The 22029-nt window shown below is 36.3% G+C and overlaps 1 protein-coding gene across 2 annotated transcripts in view; it reads left to right on the forward strand.

The window, feature by feature from the left end:
• The window catches only part of AKAP6 (A-kinase anchoring protein 6), a 287337-nt gene that overhangs the window by 230876 nt on the left and 34432 nt on the right, over positions 1–22029 (forward strand). For both annotated transcript variants that reach the window (XM_027812532.2, XM_027812533.2), the window contains exons 10-11: positions 3202–3348; positions 6780–7004. In XM_027812532.2, coding sequence (XP_027668333.1) covers positions 3202–3348; positions 6780–7004 — 372 coding nt within the window. The remainder of the gene's footprint in view (positions 1–3201; positions 3349–6779; positions 7005–22029) is intronic.

The raw sequence follows: 22029 nt of genomic DNA on the forward strand, positions 1-22029 counted from the left end.
CTTCTGGTTTAAATATTTTTGCCAAACTTATTCTCAGATAAAAGCTACTGTCTTTTTATAAATTCATCTATTTGTCCTTTGAGAAATATTGATTTGAGTGAGGAGGAATAAAAAGCCAAAATTCTTTAACTTACACAACAATGTTTTGAATTTCTTTTGAGTGGCTTCAGGAACACAAAACCAGCCATGCATGCAGGCAGCTAATCATGCTGTAAATATTTTGCAGTTTTTCCAGTATGTTGTTGTTTGGGTTTTTTCCTCCAGTTTTTTAATATGCCAGGTGTTGTGGGAAATTAAATATTGCTCATTTATTTATTATCGTGGCTGTTGCAAGAAACCTGTGACTTTAACTTTCTTAATCTCGTTTTTGGCTATTAAACAGTAATCTGTATCATAGCATCCACAGACTGTCACAATGGAGCAGCCTTTGCTCACTTAAAGCTGAGAAAAGAATGAATTTGAAGATTAAATTATCTTCTCACCACAGGATTAAGTAGTCCTACCAGACTAGGGTTGTGCAGCGCTGATAGAGCTGGTAGCTAATTTTTCCATGCAACTGCCTAGAGTGTAGGTGTTTAATGGATTAAAAAATAGCATTAGCAATAGCATCTCATGCTATCAGTTCTCAGACTGTTCCTCCTGTACATTAAGCTCTTCCCTTAACTTAAAATACACACTGCATGTTAAATATCCAGGACCAAAACAATACTGACTCTCAGTCACATACCAATACATCTAATAACGAACTGAATTCTTTCATCTTTTACAGTTACAGTATAATGCATTTTCTATCAATCAGCACTTTCATCATGCTTGTTTATACAGTAGGTTACACGGTGACAAAGACAGAGCACGTACATAAAATCTAGCTTATTTATTTTTTAATGTAATAACCTTTTATAACATCTGTCACACTATTTGGATTATACTGCACTGAATTATTTTATCTAGTCCAAAATTAAATGAAACATCTTCTGTTTCTGTGTTAACAAGAGCACTGTAGTCATGAAACATGCCATGTATTTTATTTCTTCATCCGTCCTGCACTGTCCAGGCACATACCCATCCCCGGTCCAGGCAGCAGCCACTGCCAGCCTAAAACAGGTGATGAGCATTCAGTGGCTGTGCCTGCACCAGTGTCACACAGCTAGAGGACTCCCTCAGTCTATTAATTCACTTGACAAAAGAGAGGGAGTCGCACGAACTGGATTTCAGTGCCTAGCAAATTGGACTCTGGATTCCCCTTGATATTACATGTACTTATGGAAATAATTATGCAAATCCTTTTCAGCTATATCATCTTTAAATAGAAATCAGATTACATAAAGAAGATTGTAATCTCCTCCAGTAACCGTTCTAGCTGAAAAGGCAATAATACAGGACCAAGAAGCATACTTGTTGAACATTTTAGTCCAATAAAATGGTGTTGCCTCTTGGCAGATCCAGTTCCCCAGTGCCAAACCTGGCTGATGCCTCCTGTTGTGCATTCCTAAAACCTTAGCGGCAGTACACCGAGTATCAAAAGGCAGGTTCTTTATAAACAATTCCTTGTTTTTTACCATGCATATTCATGTAATTTTGGATACGCAGACACCTGATCAGTGTTCATTAATAATGAGAAATGGTTTAAATCACCTCATTTAAAACATTTGCTCTATGATCCACAAATGACTAATATTTGCTGAAGTTTACATAATACAAATGATGTGCATGTGTTGTGTAAATGAGAGATTAAAATATGAAACTAACAATATGCAAACATATGCATGGAAATGCTGAAGACCTGTTAGCTGAAACAGTGATTTCACACCTTTATTATTTTCTTTAAGCTGTCTCCAATTGTATTTTTGCTTTGTTTTCCTACAGAGCATGTTCTTGGATCTGGCAAAGGCACCCATGTTTTAAACATTCCTTATTCTAGTTTAATTTTTTTATACTTAGCCCAGTTATTAACATTTTCAGTATGAGCTGCTATGACAGTTTTCTTGGCTGAATTTAAAGCAAAGAAAGCCTAATGTTTAGGATGCAATTTGCTAACAGCGATGCATAATTTATGTACGTCTTGTAAACACCATTTTAAGAATATGTGCTGAACTCTTCTCTTGCAGTAAAAGGTGCAGTTTTGACCGGATCAGAAGTTCTGTTTCTCTGAGTGTTTGATACATAGGAGGGAGAGGGGATTAGCTTAACTATGTGTAGGGTATGTATATGAGTGGATGCCTGTGCATTAAATTTTGTGTTTTTATTTACTGTACCAGCTACTAAAACATAATTAATCAATATAGTAACTATTATATTTAATACTTAATTCAGGTTTTAAGGGAATACAGGTTTTAAAGAGATTTATTTGCTAATGTGTCTGTAGATTAGAATACCTTTTTATAGAGTAAATAAGTAATATACAGCTAAAATATTTAGAAAGCCATATTAAAGTAATTTTGGAAGAAACTTCTGGGTTTATTCCTATTTTCCCTGTTTGTTTGGGTTTTTTCTTTTTAACAATAAATGACATTGCAGGAAATAAAAGGTATGTTGAGCTTGAAGAATCTATTGGACTGTATGAGCATTGTGGCTGTTCTCGTTTGTGTGTCATTTCGCTGCTCCTGTTGGTTGATGCGATAAAAATCAAGTTTCTCGTATTGTGTTGTCAGGGAGTTATGTCTAATTGTTTTTCTAAGGCAAAACTTTCACGTTTTCATGTGTAATAACATTTCAGGCCCATATATGAGACAGAATCCACAATGAGAGAGAGAAGAAATAAACTGTACAGGAAAACATAATTATGAAATTCTTTCCTTCTTGGGTTTGTTTTTTGGTGGGTTTTTTTTTTCCTATGGAAAGCATCAGTGTTACTTGCTGAAGTAGCACATTTGAAAAAGGCACCACTGATTTAAATGAGACAAAGGCAGATCAAGCTTCAGATGAGTGTTAGTGAATATTACCGCACAAGTGAATATTGTGAGTGAGTGAATATTACTATATGTAATCAACTGCTAACTGCCTGCATAGGTACGTCACCAAGAAGACCACATACGTGGTACCTAAATCTCTTGTGATATATCATGACATGCTGGTGTGCTTGAAAAAAAAACCAAAATGACACAGTGAGCATGATCGTAACTGGGCACATAGAATTAAAGTTTAATTTTATAGAGGAAACTCTTTACAGTGGCTAATGTTACCTATTTCTTTTCATTTTAGAGATACAATGTAGAAATGTCAATCAGGCATCCGAAAAAGATGGAACTGCTTAGTAAGGTTGAAGCTCTGAAGAAAAGTGGTGTTTTACTACCAAATGATCTCCTTGAAAAAGTGGATTCAATTAATGAAAAATGGGAACTGCTTGGGGTATTTGCATTTTTATTACTGTTTGTGGGTTATGTGTACATTTTTGTGTTGAAGTACGCTGTCTGTCTGATTTCTAATTTGAGGCACAAATATCTCTCTCTTTCAATTCACCACGTACATTTCAAACAAGCTACTCATGCTATTATAAAAACTCCACAGTATTTTCCTCTTCTGTAGATTTTTTTTTATTCCATGCTTGTCTCCTGTCTGACTTTAATAATTTTAGTTCTTTAATACATAAAAAATGTAAGTAAAATATGCCATGTATTACGGGTATGCACCAAGTCAACTATAATGCAGTATATCTGATATACACTGACTGTCATGCTTGAGTGAATGTTAATAGAATTTATTCTGAAGGTACATGTTAGAGACATCTACTGTTTAACTATTTACTATACCCTTAAGATGAAAAGTGGGGTTGTCACTGCATATTTCAGGTCACACTGATGGCTCAAAAACAAATACACAGATTCAGTACAAATCTGAATACCTGAAGCTAAGAATACAGCTGGGATAGGTTTCATGCTGCTGTATTCAGCACACTTTTGACAAAAGCCAAAAAAGTTTCATGTAATTCATTTCACGCTATGATGGGCTGGGTCTCAGCCAAAGAGTGAGATACAAGAATCTGGCAAAAAAAGCAATATAGTGACTCTGTTACCCAGAGACCAGTGATGGCACCGTGCAGGAGACACTATTGTCCTATTGTTGTAAAACAGCTGAGAGAGAGAGAGGTCAAACTATATATTTTTCCATCCACTTCTCTCCTTAATTGCCTTCACTTCAAATCAAGGGTAAGATAAATTTATAAATTACTTTAAATGATTAATTATAGATGTGTGATATTAGCAATACAGTTACATTGCATAATTTTGCATGCTATTATCTTAGTTTGAAAAACATTTCTAATATATTACAAGTAAGCTATACATGCAACCTGCCAACAGCATTTTAAATACTGACTTGTGTTGCTTTAGCTTATTTGGTAATGCAATAGCCATTTGAGAGGGTGGGGCTTTTTTAGTTCAGCACAGTTGTTTCTAATCTCTTGATTCTCTAAATGTGCAAATTGTCAGAAAATGTTATAAGTTGCCTTATGACTAGTGAGCTTATTACTTTTTAATTGTAGTCTGCAGCAGCATCACAAGCATTTTAAAAGTATTTGAACATTAATAAATTTACTGATAAAAATGGGGCTTATTAACTATTCTTTTGTGTCTGATCATGACAACTTGTATTTTTAAAATAATTTCAGTTGTAAGCCTTGCATTTATGACATTCAATGTCTTTAATCAGTTAATTCAGTGGCACTGATTAAAGCTGGTAGGATATAAAACTGTGAGATAAGCAACTGATCATAATTCTGAAAATCAAGAATAACTCTGTCTCAAAAAAGATTGAAGCCCTCTGCTTCTCAGTCTGTTAAAATCAGAATATACCTCTGGATGAAGTTTTGCCATTAATTTCAGCATTTACAGAAAAATAAAATATAACTATTAGAGTTTTCCTGCTAAATGCAATTTCATGAATAATAAGCAGAGTTTGATAGAGTTTTGTTTAATTTAATAAAAACCTCTGCAGAAACTAACAGCACTAGGCATACTGTTTTAATTGGCATGATTACGTTTTAATTGGCATGAAAAAAATTAAAGACAAGGATTTTAACTTCTAACAATGGTAAAATAGAGGGATATGGTTTTTAATATTACTTTCATCTAAGGTGAACAGTGTGGAATGGAAATACATTAGAATGAAATGTCAGTGGTGCGTACAGTTTAATCTGTGAAATTTTGTCCCCTGTGCTGAATATTACTCTGTCTCAATTGCATATTAAACAACCCTATCAAGGCAGGCATTGGCATCTGCTGTGCTGACACAAATTGTGAATTAAATGAAATTGATGTCCTCTGTCGTATATTTATGAAGACGGACCATTCTCTGAAGTATTCTGTTTATGAAGAATTTATGATTGCAAACTGTTCCAGAACAAAAAAGTGGCAATAAATTCTTTTTTGTGACCCTACCCTCCAAGGGCATTGATTTCACCTCCTGCTGCTACTTTTGTTACAGCATAAAAACAATAGCTAGCACTGGATTCCACTGAGGGTCTTCAAATTATCAATATTTGCACCATGAAAATAGAAAGGTGGTGCCAAGAAAGCATGTTTTTCAGTTATGATCTCCTAAAGATGTTATTTACAGAATGCCACATAGTAGATTAATGTCTGTTGGTCTAATTTTATTTGTGTTTTAAAGCTTATTTTTGGAAGCTAACTTCATTGTTATAAATTATATTCCAGTAACTTTCTGAAGCACGTATTTTCAACAGAGCCATTCTGTGTCACCTAAAACTGTATCTTCACGTTACAACAATTAACCGCTGCTAATTATCAGTTTAAAAGGTTATTGGATGTGGTTGTCAGTGTATATTCAATATTCTACAATCAGTAACACAGATCTAGTGCTTATAATAAGTGTCAGCCTGACAGCCTCTTATAGGTCAGATAAAATACTGCCTGGCATAGAAGAAGCAGGCAACAGCATATCTCCCTTGTGATGTTAAAGGATTGCCTTTCAAATCCTGAAAAGGAAGGTAACTTTCTTCCCCTGGCCTCTTCAGAATATTCATTATGCTCACAGCGCCCACTATCAAAATGTTATTCAGCGGTTCTTTTATTAGAAATACTACTTTGAAAAGCTGTAGTAAATTAGTTTCATTAGCGGTCAGAGGTGAATGTTTATTCTGGCCCATTATTTTTAAAGTGGATGGTTAACACGGAGAACTTAAATCTGAATTTAGTTGCCTAAATAATTGGACTGATGTTCAGGAACATTGAGGCTTTGCAGTTTCTGGTTTGTTGGTGGCTGAACAAGTTCATTCACTTTTAAAAGCAAACCAGTGTTTGTGACCTAACTGCTCCTATATGCAACCTCAGGGCTACAAGTTTGGGTACCGGGACCTGACAGTTCTCAAAAAATATTTCAGTGTTTCCCCAAAAACTTAGACGGTACCTTGGGTAAGAGTTTGGGGAACTCAGTGCTTGCCAGATTTTCTGTTGCGGCCTAGAAACCAGTAACCCTCATGGTCATAGGTGTCTAAAGCCATGGACAAATTCTGTGGAGTAACTACTTGACAAAGTTATGTACAATTTTGTCCCCTCTGTCCATAGTTGCTCTTAATAAACATTGATTTACCATGCTTCCAGCAAAGTCACTGACCAAGAGAGAACAGCATAAGTGAGAAACAAGGATACAAAAAATGAAATTGATTGAAACAAGGAAAGAAAGAATTAAACTGATTGATATGAATAGTAATTATTTAAAAGCCCACATCTGTAGTCATCTAAGGGATGCTTCTTGTTGCACATTAACCTGTGTATGTTTTGGTACGTAAGACTAATCTATGTTTTCTTTATCTGATGCTTTAGAAAACCCTAGGAGAGAAGATCCAAGACACAATGGTAGGGCACAGTGGGTTAGGTCCACGTGACCTGCTCTCGCCTGAAAGCGGCAGCCTGGTAAGGCAGCTGGAGGTCAGGATCAAAGAGCTGAAAGGGTGGCTGAGAGATACAGAGCTTTTCATCTTCAATTCCTGTCTGAGACAAGAAAATGAAGGAACAATGAATGCTGAGAAACAACTGCAATATTTTAAGGTAATAAAAAAACAATCATAGTTTTCATAGAGAGACTCCTCTTTATCGTAGGATAAAATATTTATCCTATACATAACATAATGCAGTTCATGTACATATGTGATCATATATTCATATTTTCATCTTCATTTATGTACTGTGTGTTCATTCATGTTGATTTTATTGAATCTTTACAATAATATTTATTCCTTAGACTTTTTGCAAAAGAGAGCTGTAGAGGGCTTATCACATGGCATTGGAAAAGCAATAGTATTCTTTCATTCTACTTCACTATGAAGTTGAGTTTTTTCACAAAAAGCTTCACTCCGAATTTCACTCCCTACATCAGTTAAATTAATGTGTTGCATGACCATCAGCTTAATAGCCTATTTCTCTGCACATATAATCCAAGAATAGCCTATTTGAGGTCGCATTTACAGAGGTATAAATTTAGCATACATGAGAAAACATTCAAGATTGTGGTGAATAGTTATGTAGAAAAAGACATATACACTATGAGATTTGCATTAATCTAGGCCACACCTTACGCCTAAGCCTGACAGTTTATGGAAAAGAAGGAAAAGAATTGTAGTCACAAGGCTGTATTCAGATCGATAAGCTCTTTCAACTGAAGAGCAGCATTCAGCTTTGGAACTGACTTAATGGAGGTTGTATGTTTTGTTCCATGCCTCTAAAGTAGTGGGACCATTTAGGAAAGATGGCTATTAAGTTGGCAAACAAACCTGGTAGAACCATGTGATTTTCTTCTGTCCATAGCTATCACTTCTAAATAAACCCTCACCTGAGTCATCATTACAGGTCACTTTACTCTGCAAGTGATCTTTGACCAAAGAATAAGAAAGGAATCACGAGTAATTGTTGAGCCTTAGAGGTAAAGAGTTTTTTCTCTTCCACTAGTACATCAGGGTATCTAGGGCAACAGCACTCTTAAAGTGATGGACAATTTATTAAATACTCACCTCAAAGGGCATGCTGCGAACACTTTTAAACATACTTTTTATACAAGCATTCAAGAAAATAGCAGCAGAAAAATTACTGTCTTCTCAATTAGTCATTCCTTAACTCTTCTTTTTCCAGTCATATGGATTAGTGAGAAGATTGTGTCAAAGTAGATAGAGTTGATAGGGGTTTTTTTTCAAGTTCCTGAGCGTGTCCATTTGAATACAATTTAAAAATTTCTTATAACATCTATTTATTTGTTTTTAAATTATTTGTGGTCTTCTGCTAATGGGGAAAAAAAATCGTGCTGATTGTTCTATCACCAAACTTCAAAGCTAGTGATTATGTAGGACTATTGATAGACCTGCAGAACTTCACAGCAGTAGATCCATGTCTTCCAAAGGAAATGGTAGATGCTTTTTATTTCTGTGGAAAATTATGGCATTTATTTAAGTGCATAACTGTGGATTTAAAAATTTGATTTCAAACACTTATTTTTAAATATACATTTTATATTTGTATGGCTTAGACTTTTATGCAGAGATATATATATATATATATATGGACAGAAATACCATAGCAGTGTTACTTAGTTATTTGGAATGTGCATAAATCTTTTTTTTGATGAATGAAATCTTTTAGTATGTATATGACATCATGTCAGGCCAACAGCTTTAGAGATGTTAAACAGGATAGTACCACCCACCATGACGTAACCAGAGTATTTCATTACTCGGTTGATTATCTATTAATTACATAAATAATGCATTAATTATTTTCAAAATGGTAGCCATTAGAGTATAAAAAATAATTACCTATCAAATATGGTGAGAGCACATCACTTTGTCATATATATTAAACCATCTTTGTCTCATTAAATCTGAAATCCACTATAAGTAAGTTTTCCATTCTTCACTGATCTCCTGGGGAAGTGTATAAAAGAGAAAATGGATATAATTAACAATACTGCGATGTATAATACATATATTTGAGGAAGAACATTTAGAACATTTTCAAAAACATTAGCTATGCCACTAGTAGGAAACCTGCTGGGGTTTAGTTTGACTTACTTTCCACTTAACTTAAGAGCTTAACCTTATTACTGCTTTCACTGTGGTAGGTGAATCATTGTTTCTTAATGGAAATTTATTGTGCTGCACCATCCTGATTATACACATAGCCACTGTACACAGAGAAACATTTTTAATAACATAAACTCAACAATGCCTTGATTTTCATTCCATAATGCTATGATTTAAATTACACTTATGCCTTAGGAAAAACAGTTATTTCATTTTTCAGGTGTTTTCCTTTCCTTTTGCAGTTGGAGGATGAATTGAATGTATAGTTCACATGCAGTTGGGACCCAAGTTGAGAACAATGGGGTGGGAGGGGTTGTCAAACTCACTTGTAGGAAATAAAATGCATGGAGATTAAATTACTTTCCCAGGTTTTAACAGCAAGTCAATGGCTGTGTTAGGGTAGAACCCAGCTACGGTGACCCTGATCTTTGGCGCTAAACGCAAGGCAGCCATTCCTTCCTTCCTTCCTTCCTTCCTTCCTTCCTTCCTTCCTTCCTTCCTTCCTTCCTTCCTTCCTTCCTTCCTTCCTTCCTTCCTTCCTCCCTCCCTCCCTCCCTTCCTGCCTGCCTTCCTGCCTGCCTTCCTGCCTTCCTTCCCTCCCTCCCTCCCTCCCTTCCTTGTTACTTCTCAATATATTCCATTTTCACATCTGAATTAAAGAGACTGTTTTCTTGCATTTACCACTTTTTCTTGTTTATATTCAATGTTCAAATCCTGCTGAGTACGTTTGGTTGATTTTTTTTTCATTATTATTAGCATATTTAGACATTAGTGTTAGCATATTTAGATATTAGAATTACTAGAATACTATTAGTTAAGGTCATTACCCAGCTTACGGAAGGTCCTGTTTTTCTTGGTTGTGTGGAAACTATGCGGTATACTTTGGTCAGCCCAGCGATCTCTGGGCAACACAACGTGCAGCCAGTCTGCAGAGCCATTTTGTTACTCATTCCAGCAGCTTTCACTGCTCCTGGTTGCCTCAAACATGTTCATATTTAGTTATGAAGGAGAGGCATGGACTTTGCTTCAGCCTACAGTGACACTAGCTGGCCATTCCACAGCAGGATTAAGTGGGCTTCCTTCCAAGTGTAGCCTAACCCAGGCTCCTGTTGAGAAGGGAGAAGGAGTGAACACAAGTTGCTCATCAGTAAAGGGGGAAGAGTAGGTATCTTACTCCTGGTTTCTTTTCTTCTGTTGCAACATGAAAAAGCCATGAATCTGGACTAAGAAAATCAAGAGATTGACTTAAAATTTGTGAGATCTCTGTAACTATGAACATGCATTTATTTTATGTATTCATCCTTTTTATTTCTGTTCTGCCTTTTGAGTGCTTCAAGTTCATGTTTTCTTAGCTTTTCACTGCAATGATGAGGACCAGAACCAGTAACATGCTTTTAAAATGAAATACAAGATTCTCAGGTAAACACTGAATTGTAGCAGCTGTAAGACCTAATGTCATGAGACTAATAATCAGCATAACTGATTTCCTAACCTAATGATGTATGGCAATTTTGTGGGTCAGGAGAGATTTGGAGCAGGAAAGAATGAGGAGCAATAATAAAAAGAATTCACATTCTTCCATGAAAGTTTTAGCAAATTTCATTTGAGTGAGGTCCAGCCAGAAATTTGTGTGCTTGTTGGCTTGTAAGTAGAAGGAAGTGTTCTGCCACATTTGCTTTTATGTGTCTGGGTCTTCAAAAAGCATGGTTTTTTCGCTGCAAAAATGCCCTCCAAAAGACAGCAAGGGAGCCTAAATAATTAGTCATGTATTTCTGTCACTTGCAATAAAACTGATGACTTGAAGTGTTCAATATAGAGAAAAGACCCATCAGCATCAAAAAGGTAGTTGTGATGGCCTCAGCTCACAGACCATCTACTCAAGAACAAGCTTAGACTTGCAAGTATCAGTTCATCTCAGAATCCCTTGTCAATCACATAGAACTGGGAAAGCTTCTATTGTTTTCAGTAGCAAGATTCATAAAGAATCCTGTTCTCCTTCCCCTCCAAACTTGGAGGGGAAACAAGATTTTCCTGTTCAGAACAGGATTTTAGCAGAGGTTTTTTGCTAGATGGTGTTCTTTGGCAACAATAATGTTGCATTTAATGTAGTTTTCTGATCTGGTTTTATTTGAAGCAAAAAGCAACATGCTGTATATGTTATTCTTGTCTCCTTTATAAAAGAGCCTTTAAAAAGGAGAGACCTGTTTTTCAGCAGTACTGAAAGCTTATGGTTCTCATTGACTTTAGTCAATGTGTTCATTAAAGAAATCAGACTACTTATTCACACCAAAAAATGCTGGAAATGTTTTCTCATTTAATATTTCTAAAAGTCAATGGTCTATTGAGTTCCATAGCTAGTAGTATTTGCAGCCATTTCTGTTTGCCTTGTAAACAGTGTAAATTATCTGATGCTTGTAACTATTTCTAATGACTAGACTCATTCAGAAATGTATGTTTTCATCTTCCACTAAATTTGTGACTGAGCATACCAGATGATGCAACATCATTTTTTCAAAAAATATTTTTCAGCATGGGCTCTTATTTCTCCAATGACAAAAGCAACTGAACTTTTTGATTAAACAATATAAGTCGCATTGGTAATTAATAATCAGGCAGTTACTCAGTACTTGTTATGATGCTTTTCATTTTAATGGAAAAGTTTGCATGAGAGTCAGCACTGCACATCTTAAACTTACAGTTAAACATAATTCTATCAAGTAAAACACAAACGAGTTTAGGAGCGTATAAGATTATGGCCAAACTTAAATCAAAGAAAAGTATTAACTTTGAGTAAAGGTTTTGAAAGTCAGAGATTGGAGAAAAGTCCTGGCTGTTCCTACAGGTGCCAGGAATCGCTTTCACTACTGCATTTTGGATCCTTTACAATTCTTGGAATGATGTTCCTGGCAGAGCTGTAATCAAAGAATTACAGAAATTCAATATGCATGTAACAAACGTATGCAAAACGGTTTCCAATGGAAAGTCCAAAAGAAGTCAAGCAGGATTTAATCCTTTTTATACCTCTAAGATGGTAAAAAAAAAGTTGTAATAATTTTAATAAATTTCTCAAAAAGTGTGACTTCAGAGCCCTAAATCTTTTCACAGATGAAGAAATGTTTACCCAAATTTTGTTTGGATTAAATTTTAACAAACAGGAAGGCATACAGTATCAAATCTTATGAAAAACAGGTAGGATTCCAAAGTCAAATGTAGCCTGATGCAACTTAAAATGGTTTGAAGCAAACTCAGATTGAATTTACATGATCCACCATCCCAAAGCAGCACTGCTGTAGACCACTTAAATGAGAAGCCACCTCGTTATATTTTTACATATTTTTTTGCCAAAAATGTTGTATTTTGGCCCTTGTACAATATGTGGGTTTATAGCTCTAATTTGATTTTAATATACTCAAATATCAATGCTTAATACTCTAATTATATATATATATATACACACACAAGGTACTTAAATACTTAACATACTCAAATGTATCTCAAAGTTTGATTTAGTATACTTACTGATAGAAAGTTCAGTTTGTGTTTTAATAAGCTCTGCCTATTTAAGGCAACACTAGCACAATTTACGGTTCCCATTTAGGATTAAATATCCCAACTGATATAGCAGCTTTCATTCCATCATCCCATTTGGACTGTGAAGCTTGAACTGTGAATTCTCTGAGGTTTTTTACATTGTTACTTAGGTTTTAATTAATCAAAATCTCAAAATTAATCATAAACACTATCTGGTTGTCTAAAACCTTTTTACCCCACAAATGCTGCCTTTGCTGGGGGAAAGAAAGAGACACAGATCTAGCCACCGGGGATGGTTAAGTCTGACATGCTGCAGAGTTCCACAGGGGTGTCATGAAGTAGCTGCACGCAGTTGTAATTCAGCAGTGGCAGCGGGCTTCTGGACTGAGATTGGGATGTGGGATGTAGGCTACTGTGGTAACAGGGAGCCCTGAGTGCAGCAGAGCTCAGGGACAGCATATCAGTGAATACACTGAATCCTTTGGAGAGAATAGCCTAGTGGGTACTTTTAGGAAACTAATTCATATTTTGCTTCCTTCCTACCTCTGTTTTATGTACTGCCCTTATTTCTGGCATACCAAGGTGATTACCCTGCAGACAGCATAGCCGTAGGGTAGAGGTATATTAAAACACACTAGCTTTAGGGACCTACAGTGTCCCTAAAGATCAGACAGATCTTGTCTGAGCTTCTTTTATGGCAGGGGTGGGGGGGAGCACTTCTGGGATGCAATTAATCTGTCCTGTTTTAGGCATCAGGCTATGGAGAGGATGTACTGTACCTCAGAATACCTCCTTCTGAACGACTAGCTCAGGCATCGAGTTCTCCATTAGCTCAGATGGATCCTACTCAGGGAATCATCAGGAATGTTGTTAAGACTTGAGGGACTTGAAGATGTTGAGGCAACTGCAATCCCAGCTCAGAAAGGTTCACTGCTAATATCTGTGAGATTCTTCTACACTAACTACAGGGTTATTGTTTTTTCCAGAAAAGTTGAGCCTAAATTAGCTCTCAGCACTCCTGAATGTGTAGTCGGGTACTTATTCAAACCAGTGCCTTCTTGTTAATTGGAGCCAGTGAGAAGGAGGCAATGGGGCTCTTGCCCCCATCCTTCTTACTGTACTGGGATGGTCTGCATTTAATTCTCATGGCATGAGCAGGCTTGTAAGACTTGAGGTCTGACTCAGGCTGATTAACCCAGAAGACACCTTGGCTTACAGAGAAAGCTGTCCAAAACTGACCATTACAAAGTAAAACCTGCAATTTTGTAAGGATAAACAGCTTACAGTTCCTTTCCCAAACCTTTCATATCAAGGACATCTGCAGACTTTGGGCTATTTCCCCTCTCAGTCATGGCCTCTTCAAGAGTCAGATGTGTAGAAGTGAAATAGTTGACTTGGCTTCTTTTGAGAGAACGTTGTCAGTTCCATCAGTTATTATTGTCATTATCACTGAAGGTATAATTGATTTTCTTCTTTTAACCCACCCAAATGACTCCTTGAAAATGTGACTGCTTATTGTCCTGCTGTTGCCTTGAAGATCTATTTACTGCAAAACCAGAGTCTTTCTCTTCTGTTACTATCAACCTGGAAAAGGAAAAGGAAAACGAGAAGAAAGCAAAGGATGACAAAAGAAAGAGAAAGATTTCCCGTAAAAATAAGCCAAGATTGACTTGCTCTGATTTACAGTAATGGTTGGTCTCTAAGATTTGTTTCCTTTGTTAGTGATAACATATAGAAAAACAAGTACAGTGTGGCCTGGAAATATGAGAGAGTTAACAAAAAATCATGGTACTGTCTCCATTAGGGTTCACTTTGCGCTACTGCATGTGATTATACAATTTATTTGATTGTCTGTAACTGCCCCTTTGGACCCATAACATTGCATTTTCAGGTGCAAATCTCTCTGATATTAGTGGATTATTGATTGAATAGTGTTCTTCAGAGTCATTAAATCCTACTAACAAGGTTTTTCTTTAATTGGTGGATCACTGACCTAGTAGACCGTTGCCTAATTTTGGTTTCAGTACTGGACAGGTTTCCCAAGTTTCATCTTCACATGTAAGTTAATAGATCATAGTCCCAATAGGGAATAGTATTATAGACTGTACTAGTACATTTACTCACACTAGAAATAGTTTCATATGGCCATGAAACCCACTGATTTTAGTAGAATTATTTGCAAGGTAAAGTGTAATTCAATATGAGTAAGAATATGAATGTAAAAAGAACAGGCCTTCAGTATACATTCTGAAGTGTTATTGCAGTCCTTATCAGGTATATTATGTATCACAAGATTGAGACGTCAGTCAGGAATGGGATTTGCAGACTGGCAACATATCACTAAAGACAGCACAGCAGCTTACCTTATGCTTGCTGCATAAAGTCAGTAGAAAAAAACAAGAAAAGATGTGTGTGGATTCCTGTCCTTTGCAGGACGACTCCCCTGCTGGTCTGTTGGGAAAGTGCTGCATTTCCTCACCTCAGAATAAAACCGAAGGCCTGGACTCTGATGAGTTTTGTGTGTGTTTTGCCAGTGGCTGATGATGCAGTCTCACCTTTCCTTTTATCACAGTAATGCTTATTCTCATATTAGGGACACGATAAGAGGAACCTTGTTATGTTCTCTAAGGTTTAGTGAGGGAAGGAAAGCCTGGTTTGTGCCCTCTTTGCTTCCATCCTATCTAGTCTTCTTACCCCAGTCCTGTTGCTCAGGCAATGGAAGAATGGCAGCTGAAGGTGCAATATTATGAGTAGTGCCAAGGCCCTGAGACCGTCATACACAGTCACCTCATCCAGATATTTCGCTGACAACCCTTAGTGTTTTGACTGCTGTTCTCAGTCCATCTTGACCACACCACCTGAGCTGGAACAAAAAAAAAAAGTGTGTCTGTCTGGGTATTTATGATTAAGATATGGCAAAATAATTAAAATAATGTTTTTATGTTTTAATCACGTATCCATTCTGAGGATGCATTGCTTTTTTGAAGTAAGATGAGGAACACCATTTCTAGAAAAGCCTGCTTGTCCTCGTGCATATACAGATACACATGAAAGCACCATAATATATTTTCCTCTGTTTACCCTGGAGCAGCTCAAGCTGTACATTTCTGAATCCAGGGTAAATTTGCTTCACTGACACAAGAAAAAAGCCAAAGGAAATCTCTTTTTCCCTACTCATTAGATATGTTTATTTCCCCTTTCCTATCACCCTGCCTGTCCCCAAGTCTCCCAGAGATTAGTCGAATTTATTTTGTATTCGCTGCTTTCCCATAAAAAGGTAATACCAATGCAACTGCAGGATGGTTTTTTTGTCCCTTTGTAGAACAGGGTAAACTCTCACTACATTTCAGAATGTACCAGGCCCATTGCACAGACAGCTAAAAAAGCATGTCTGCCATTTGGGTGTGTTTGTGGGGGCAACTGGATTAAAAAAGGGAGTAAGTACAATATGAAAATCTGAACCTCGGCCTGAGGATTGCAGGTATTGATGTACATCCATGCAAAGACGTTTTTACTTTAAAGCCCCTTGTATAGCTCTGAGGCAGGACACCAAGTTTTAACACTTTTAACTGTTCATTAAAGATGTCTGAAATTCTGATACCTAAAATTTTAAGGCAATTGGAGGGAGTTTCTTAGCATCTAAAGTGTAATGTAGGTTGAGAAACATCTTGATTTCTTTTAAGCTGTAATTGTAAGTGAATTCCAACAACTGGAAGTAAAGTTGAGCCTAATGTGCACCTTCCTTATTTTGTAAAGTTTCCACCTGTACCTTAAGTTATTTAATCTCTTAAATTTCCACACACACTCAGTTGAAACTCTGCCCAGTGTGGTGATCTAGCAAAAATGTTGAGTTTGCAATGTCCACTACAGGCAAATGAATTTTTGCGTGGTGTGGTTCAGGATTCATTACAAAAGCAAAACATACTAAAAGCACCTACCTATCTGATGGCTTCCCTACTTTTATTTTAGCATTTTCTGGGGGCACAAAAGGAACCCTAGCAGATTGTGCAACTTCTTTCAATATTTCTCCCTTGCATCTTTTTCACTGGAAAGAGAATTTTAAAATTGAATGAAAAGAGGGCACGAACTGAAGGCATTTATAAACACAAACAGAGCCAGACTAGAAAAATGGGTCCTCCTGCCGTCACGTCTGACTCCTCTGTCTGAATGGCTTGGCTTATCCCCTGGAACCAAGTTAACCTCAACTTTGCAGTGTGTAGTAAATAGCTCTAAAATACTTCAGTGTGGAAATGAATCTAATTAATGCTCTCTGTTAAACACGAGAAATATAAGGCTTGGAAAAGCTATGTTGTATTTCAGTAGGGAAGATGCATTTGCATCCAACACTCTTTTCCTTTTATTTTTAAAAGTTACCTTCCTGTAATTGCAGACTAGTTTAGAGCTAAGATAGGAGCATCTTAACAATAATGGGCACTTTTTTAACAGATTATTGCCAAAAGTGCATTCTTTATTCCAGGGAGACGCTGTAATAGATACCAGTGCTTTAGTAATGATACAAGCAATCTGAAAGCTATTATAGTTTCTTTTATAGTAACTTAATCTTCATATTGTTTTATATGTCTGGAATTTTAATAGTGTTTTTAATTTATGAAGAGAAGTATATTACATATTACTAGTTACATGGGAATATGAGCTAAATAACAGACCATTGAACTATACTCATACAAACAAATATTTTGAAGTACTTAAACGAGCATAAGGAATGGAACAAAAATTAAAACATGTTGTAGAGATATAATAGCATCTTTTATTGAATGAGCCCAGAAGCATCTATTCTGGACTGTTACTGGTTTTAATGCACATATTGAACTTCTAAAGAAAAAGGGGAAAGAACACGGGTACTTTTAGACTGCTATTTAAAAATAAATATTTTATTTAAAATAAATGTATTTACCTAATTAATAAATGTATTTGCATTATTGATTGCAAATAAACACAAATTCCCATGTAATTTTTTAATGCCAGCGAAATGAATTAATTAATATAAACACTTGATTATAAGTAGAATGTAAGCGCCTATGTAGATTCTTGAAGCCAATGCAAAAATGAAGTATTTTTTCCTATTAGTTCATTGCCATTTTAAATATGTATAGAAATGTTCACAGTTGACAAGGAATATAGTGAACTGTGCTCAGACTTGTAAGAGCGATATCGTAACACTTTGCTAAGCAGTGAATTACAGAGAGATATGATCAGCGTAGCAATTTAGTGATTGTAATGCTATTAAAAGTAGGGATTTTAAATAAAGAGAACCAGTTCACTGTTTTGAAAAAAGTAATATTCTACTTTAAACTGTCATTCTGTGTTTCTGACTCTCAATTAGATATTTCTAAAATGTCAGTCCCAGATTCTGTTGTGACCGTCATCATAATAAAATGTGACAGCAAAGATATTATATCAATACTTTTTCCATAATTAGCATTAAAGATCTCTCAAGGGTTAAGCACAAAGGTTTTCCACTGGATGGACTGCAAGCCTTGTGCCTTTAAAATCTTTTAATATAGCCGAGACTGGTGACAACCAGGAGACAAATCTATGAACAAACCCGTTTGGAGAGAATAGTTTTGTGGTGTGTGATGTATGTTACGTAAATGAGCTTATTAGGACTCTCATCTATTTTATTATTGGTGCCCAATTTAATAGAGGCATTTAAAAAACAATATTTCTGCCTGACTCCTTGAAATGAAGAAGATACATTGATATAATTGAGAGCAAATGATTGCATGTTGTGCCATTTAATCATGTCATTTTTCAATTGCTGTTTTTTGCACTTCACTGCATACTTATAGAATATTTAGCTTCAGTATAGATTAAGTCCCACAGTATGCAACTGAGTAGAGTTCCCATATTAGGTGACATTTTCTTTTAACCTTGAAATCAGCTAAAGCACACAGGTTTGGCAATACTTTTCTAAAAGATGACAAGTCATCATTCATTTCCTATCTTTGTCATTTAGCTTTTTATTTTGAAGAATTACTTTCTTCCTAATATTTTTTGAGGAATTATTGGTTTTCTTTTTCATTCAGAAACGCAAATTATTTTCACTACGTATCCTGTAAGAATGGAATTTGAAGTACAGAGATGCACCACCTCGGCAAGAGAAGTTCCAGCAGGCATTGCCATTTCACAGAGAACACTGAAACCTACATTTTACCCAACATTTGCGAGCGTACCGTTTCCTGTTTTTTAGTGCTGTTAGCCATGACACTTTAAAGTTTTACATTAGCACTTTTGAAGTCCTGCACTAGCCAAAAATCAGACTTTAAAATGCAAATTACAGGTTTTTTTAAGAGTTGCAGTTTGATTGTTTTACTCAGAAGGGTAACTTCCATTCTCAGATTTTGCCTTAATTTCTGCTTAGGGTTGTTGTACTAAATAACAACAGTTCCATCTTCATTTCATCTTCCATCAGGCAACAACTGATGCAATTGGAAGTGTGTCATTCCCTCCCTCACACACCCACGTCCTGTAACAAGGAGAATGAGTAAGACTTTAACAGACCAAGGTTAGACAGAAACATCCTCTTAGGTCCGGTCATTCCAGATTTATCTGTAGTCAAGATTCTTTCATTTTCCTAAAAACACCCAGTATTGTTTGTAGACAGAAGCACAATGTAAGCCTAGAAATAGTATTTGTCTCAGTATACCTTGGCATTTCTTCTGAACCTGAAAGCGCGAAGAAAATTCCTCTGTGTAAGTTACCATTTGTCATCTTCCAACTACTTTCAAAGCTCTGGGCATCTCAACATGAACCTTTCTTATTCCTAATTGTAGAGTAAAAGCAAGAAAGAAGGAAATGGTTGAAAGAACCTCAGATCCCATAAAAATTAATTTTCCAAACAATATGTAATAAATGATGCTACAAAAATCATATCTCAACATTTTACATGGTGATTATATGTGGATTACGTGGATTTAAGTGAACTAATCTTGAACTGACTTCTAAACTATTAAGCATAAGTATTCCCACTGAATTCACTGAGCACCTTAGTACTTTTAAATGGTTAATATAAAACACTTGCTGAGGAACCTTGACGTAGCAGTGCTTTAAGGGGCCAGGTCATCTACGGTGCTATGTGAGGAAGCTGGCTTCCCATCCATGTCCTTCAGTTGGGCAGAGCAGGCAGCGCAGTGCAGCTCGGGGGCTGGTACACTGCAGGAAAGCTGCGGGATGGAGGGGACTGGGGCTTGAGGGACTTGAATATTCCTCAGCTTCCCACCTTTCCGTGCTTCCCATATGCTCTGGCACTGCCTAAAGCAGCACACATGTTTCTGGTCATATGCTGTTCACTTAGGAGTCACGCAGCTATGCAGAACACCTTCTGTTCAGATCATGGCTAGTTCCATCCCCATAGATAGTGCCATTAGCCCATGGCTTGGAAAGAGTGTTTGATGTCATTTGACTCAGCAGGGGCTTTTCCAGATGATTTAAGGCATGGTATTAACAAGCTGTGAAAGTAGTTTCAGCTAGGCCTTTTTAGCTATGCGGGTGATAACTTCAAAGCACTGAAAATAGGAGTAGGCAGAGGGAAGAAAAATCTTCTAAGATTCTAGCAACGGGGACAGGAATCCTCAGTATGGGAAACCACGACTCGTAATAACATTATAATGAATAACACCTCGATGTTATCAGAGTATCTGTTGCAAAGCAAAGGACTCAGGCACAAAGTCAAGTTCATACACGGCAGCTGTGGTTACTGTGTATACTCTTTGCCTGCAGCAAAAAAGTCAAATACATTAATTTAAGTCTCACTGCAAATGGTTTAAGTGAATGTGTTTCTCCCACATTTGCAAAGATTTGGATTGTATTTACAGTTACCACAGCTCAACGGACACATGATAGTGTGAGGAGCCACAATCGAAAGCATCTGATCTCTTAATCTATACTTCATCAACGGTTCTGCACACACAGGAGACTAAGTGAACCTAAGTGATGCTCCTCAGCCCACTGTAAGATCATGTCCTAGTTTTCTAAACCGAGTACCCAGTAGCTTTATATAGCAGCTGTAGACCATCGGGTTCAAGCCTTAGTAGAGACACTCATAATCTTTCATTTTTTTTGTCTTTTTTTTTTTTATTCATCATGATTTATAGCTATTAATTCACAATGTAGACTATACCTTGCAAATAATTAAAGTAACCTTGGGCCTGGAAGCATACCTTGCATGTATAACTGCCATATTGAGAGGTTTTTATACAAGCATGCCATTTTAACAATAACAGAACATGGATGAATATACAAACACTGTGAGATGTTGCATCATAGAATACAGGCAATTATTGTGTCCCTTTAGGTCACTGTATTCCAGACCCTAATACTGCTTAAATTCATTATTGCTAGTGCTGTTATCCAGGGTTTAAAGATGTCTTTACATGATTAAGTTCTCTGGCTTTTAAAGTATTGTTGCTGTAGCCAACTCCTTCAACACACTGTTAGACACAAGCACTTCATTCTTATCCTGTTTAATATTAACCATAATATCATGTAATAAAATTGAAACAAAAGTGCCATAGGCCTAATTGTACTGTCACAGACATGTAAATCAGAAATAGCTTTGGTAAAGCTACTGTTATTATGCTGGTGTAAAATTGATGTAAATTAGAAATGACTTGGATGCTGTAGCTCTGCTTTCAGATAACACAATGTAAAGGCTTCACTTAAACTCCTGTATAATGGCTTATGAATGAAATACTCCTCACCTCATCATATTATATGGTATTGTATGCAAACCCCCCCCCCCCCCCCCCCGATATTTATAAGGGATGACATAATCTGATAGATCAAGGTAAGTTAATGCTGTGGGGCCAAATTCTGAGCTGTATTGGCTTCCATGAAGTTAATGCAGATCTACGTAGATTTGACTGCCATCAGCATGTAACTTACCATCACTTCCATAAAGCTGAATTGCTTAGCAGCCATGAACTGTAAAATAAGAACCCTGACATAATCTTTAGGTAGATTTTTTCGGGTTGGGTTGGGTTTTTTTGGGTGTGACATTAGGCTAAGGAACAGCATTACAAAGGAAATGTGCCAGACACGGTGGTTACATCAAGAGCTATGAAGGAAACTAGTAATGAAGTCTAGGAAAATAAATAAGGGCAAGTTCAGGAAACATAAGTGAAAATGCAGCTCTGGTATAAATTGAATAATAAAATTCCTGGTCATATTTTGCCATAAATAGTGGTTTGGGAATTTGTCATTCACCTTATTTAAAATTCAGAAACATTAAAGATACAGGGTTCTCTCATTATAGAAGTAATAGAATTCTAGCTATTACAGAGTTAGGGTAATTTAAATAGCTATAGAATGCATTATATCGATAAGTGGAACATCTGTATGAAATGTCCACCTGCTAATATACTACTCAGTGTACTTTACAATGAAATTGCACTTAATCATTTTAAGATGTCTTCTAATGAAGCCTTATCAGGATTAACATTTTGAACACAAAT

Source organism: Falco cherrug, chromosome 7 (assembly GCF_023634085.1).
Source record: "Falco cherrug isolate bFalChe1 chromosome 7, bFalChe1.pri, whole genome shotgun sequence".
Lineage (NCBI taxonomy): Eukaryota > Metazoa > Chordata > Aves > Falconiformes > Falconidae > Falco > Falco cherrug.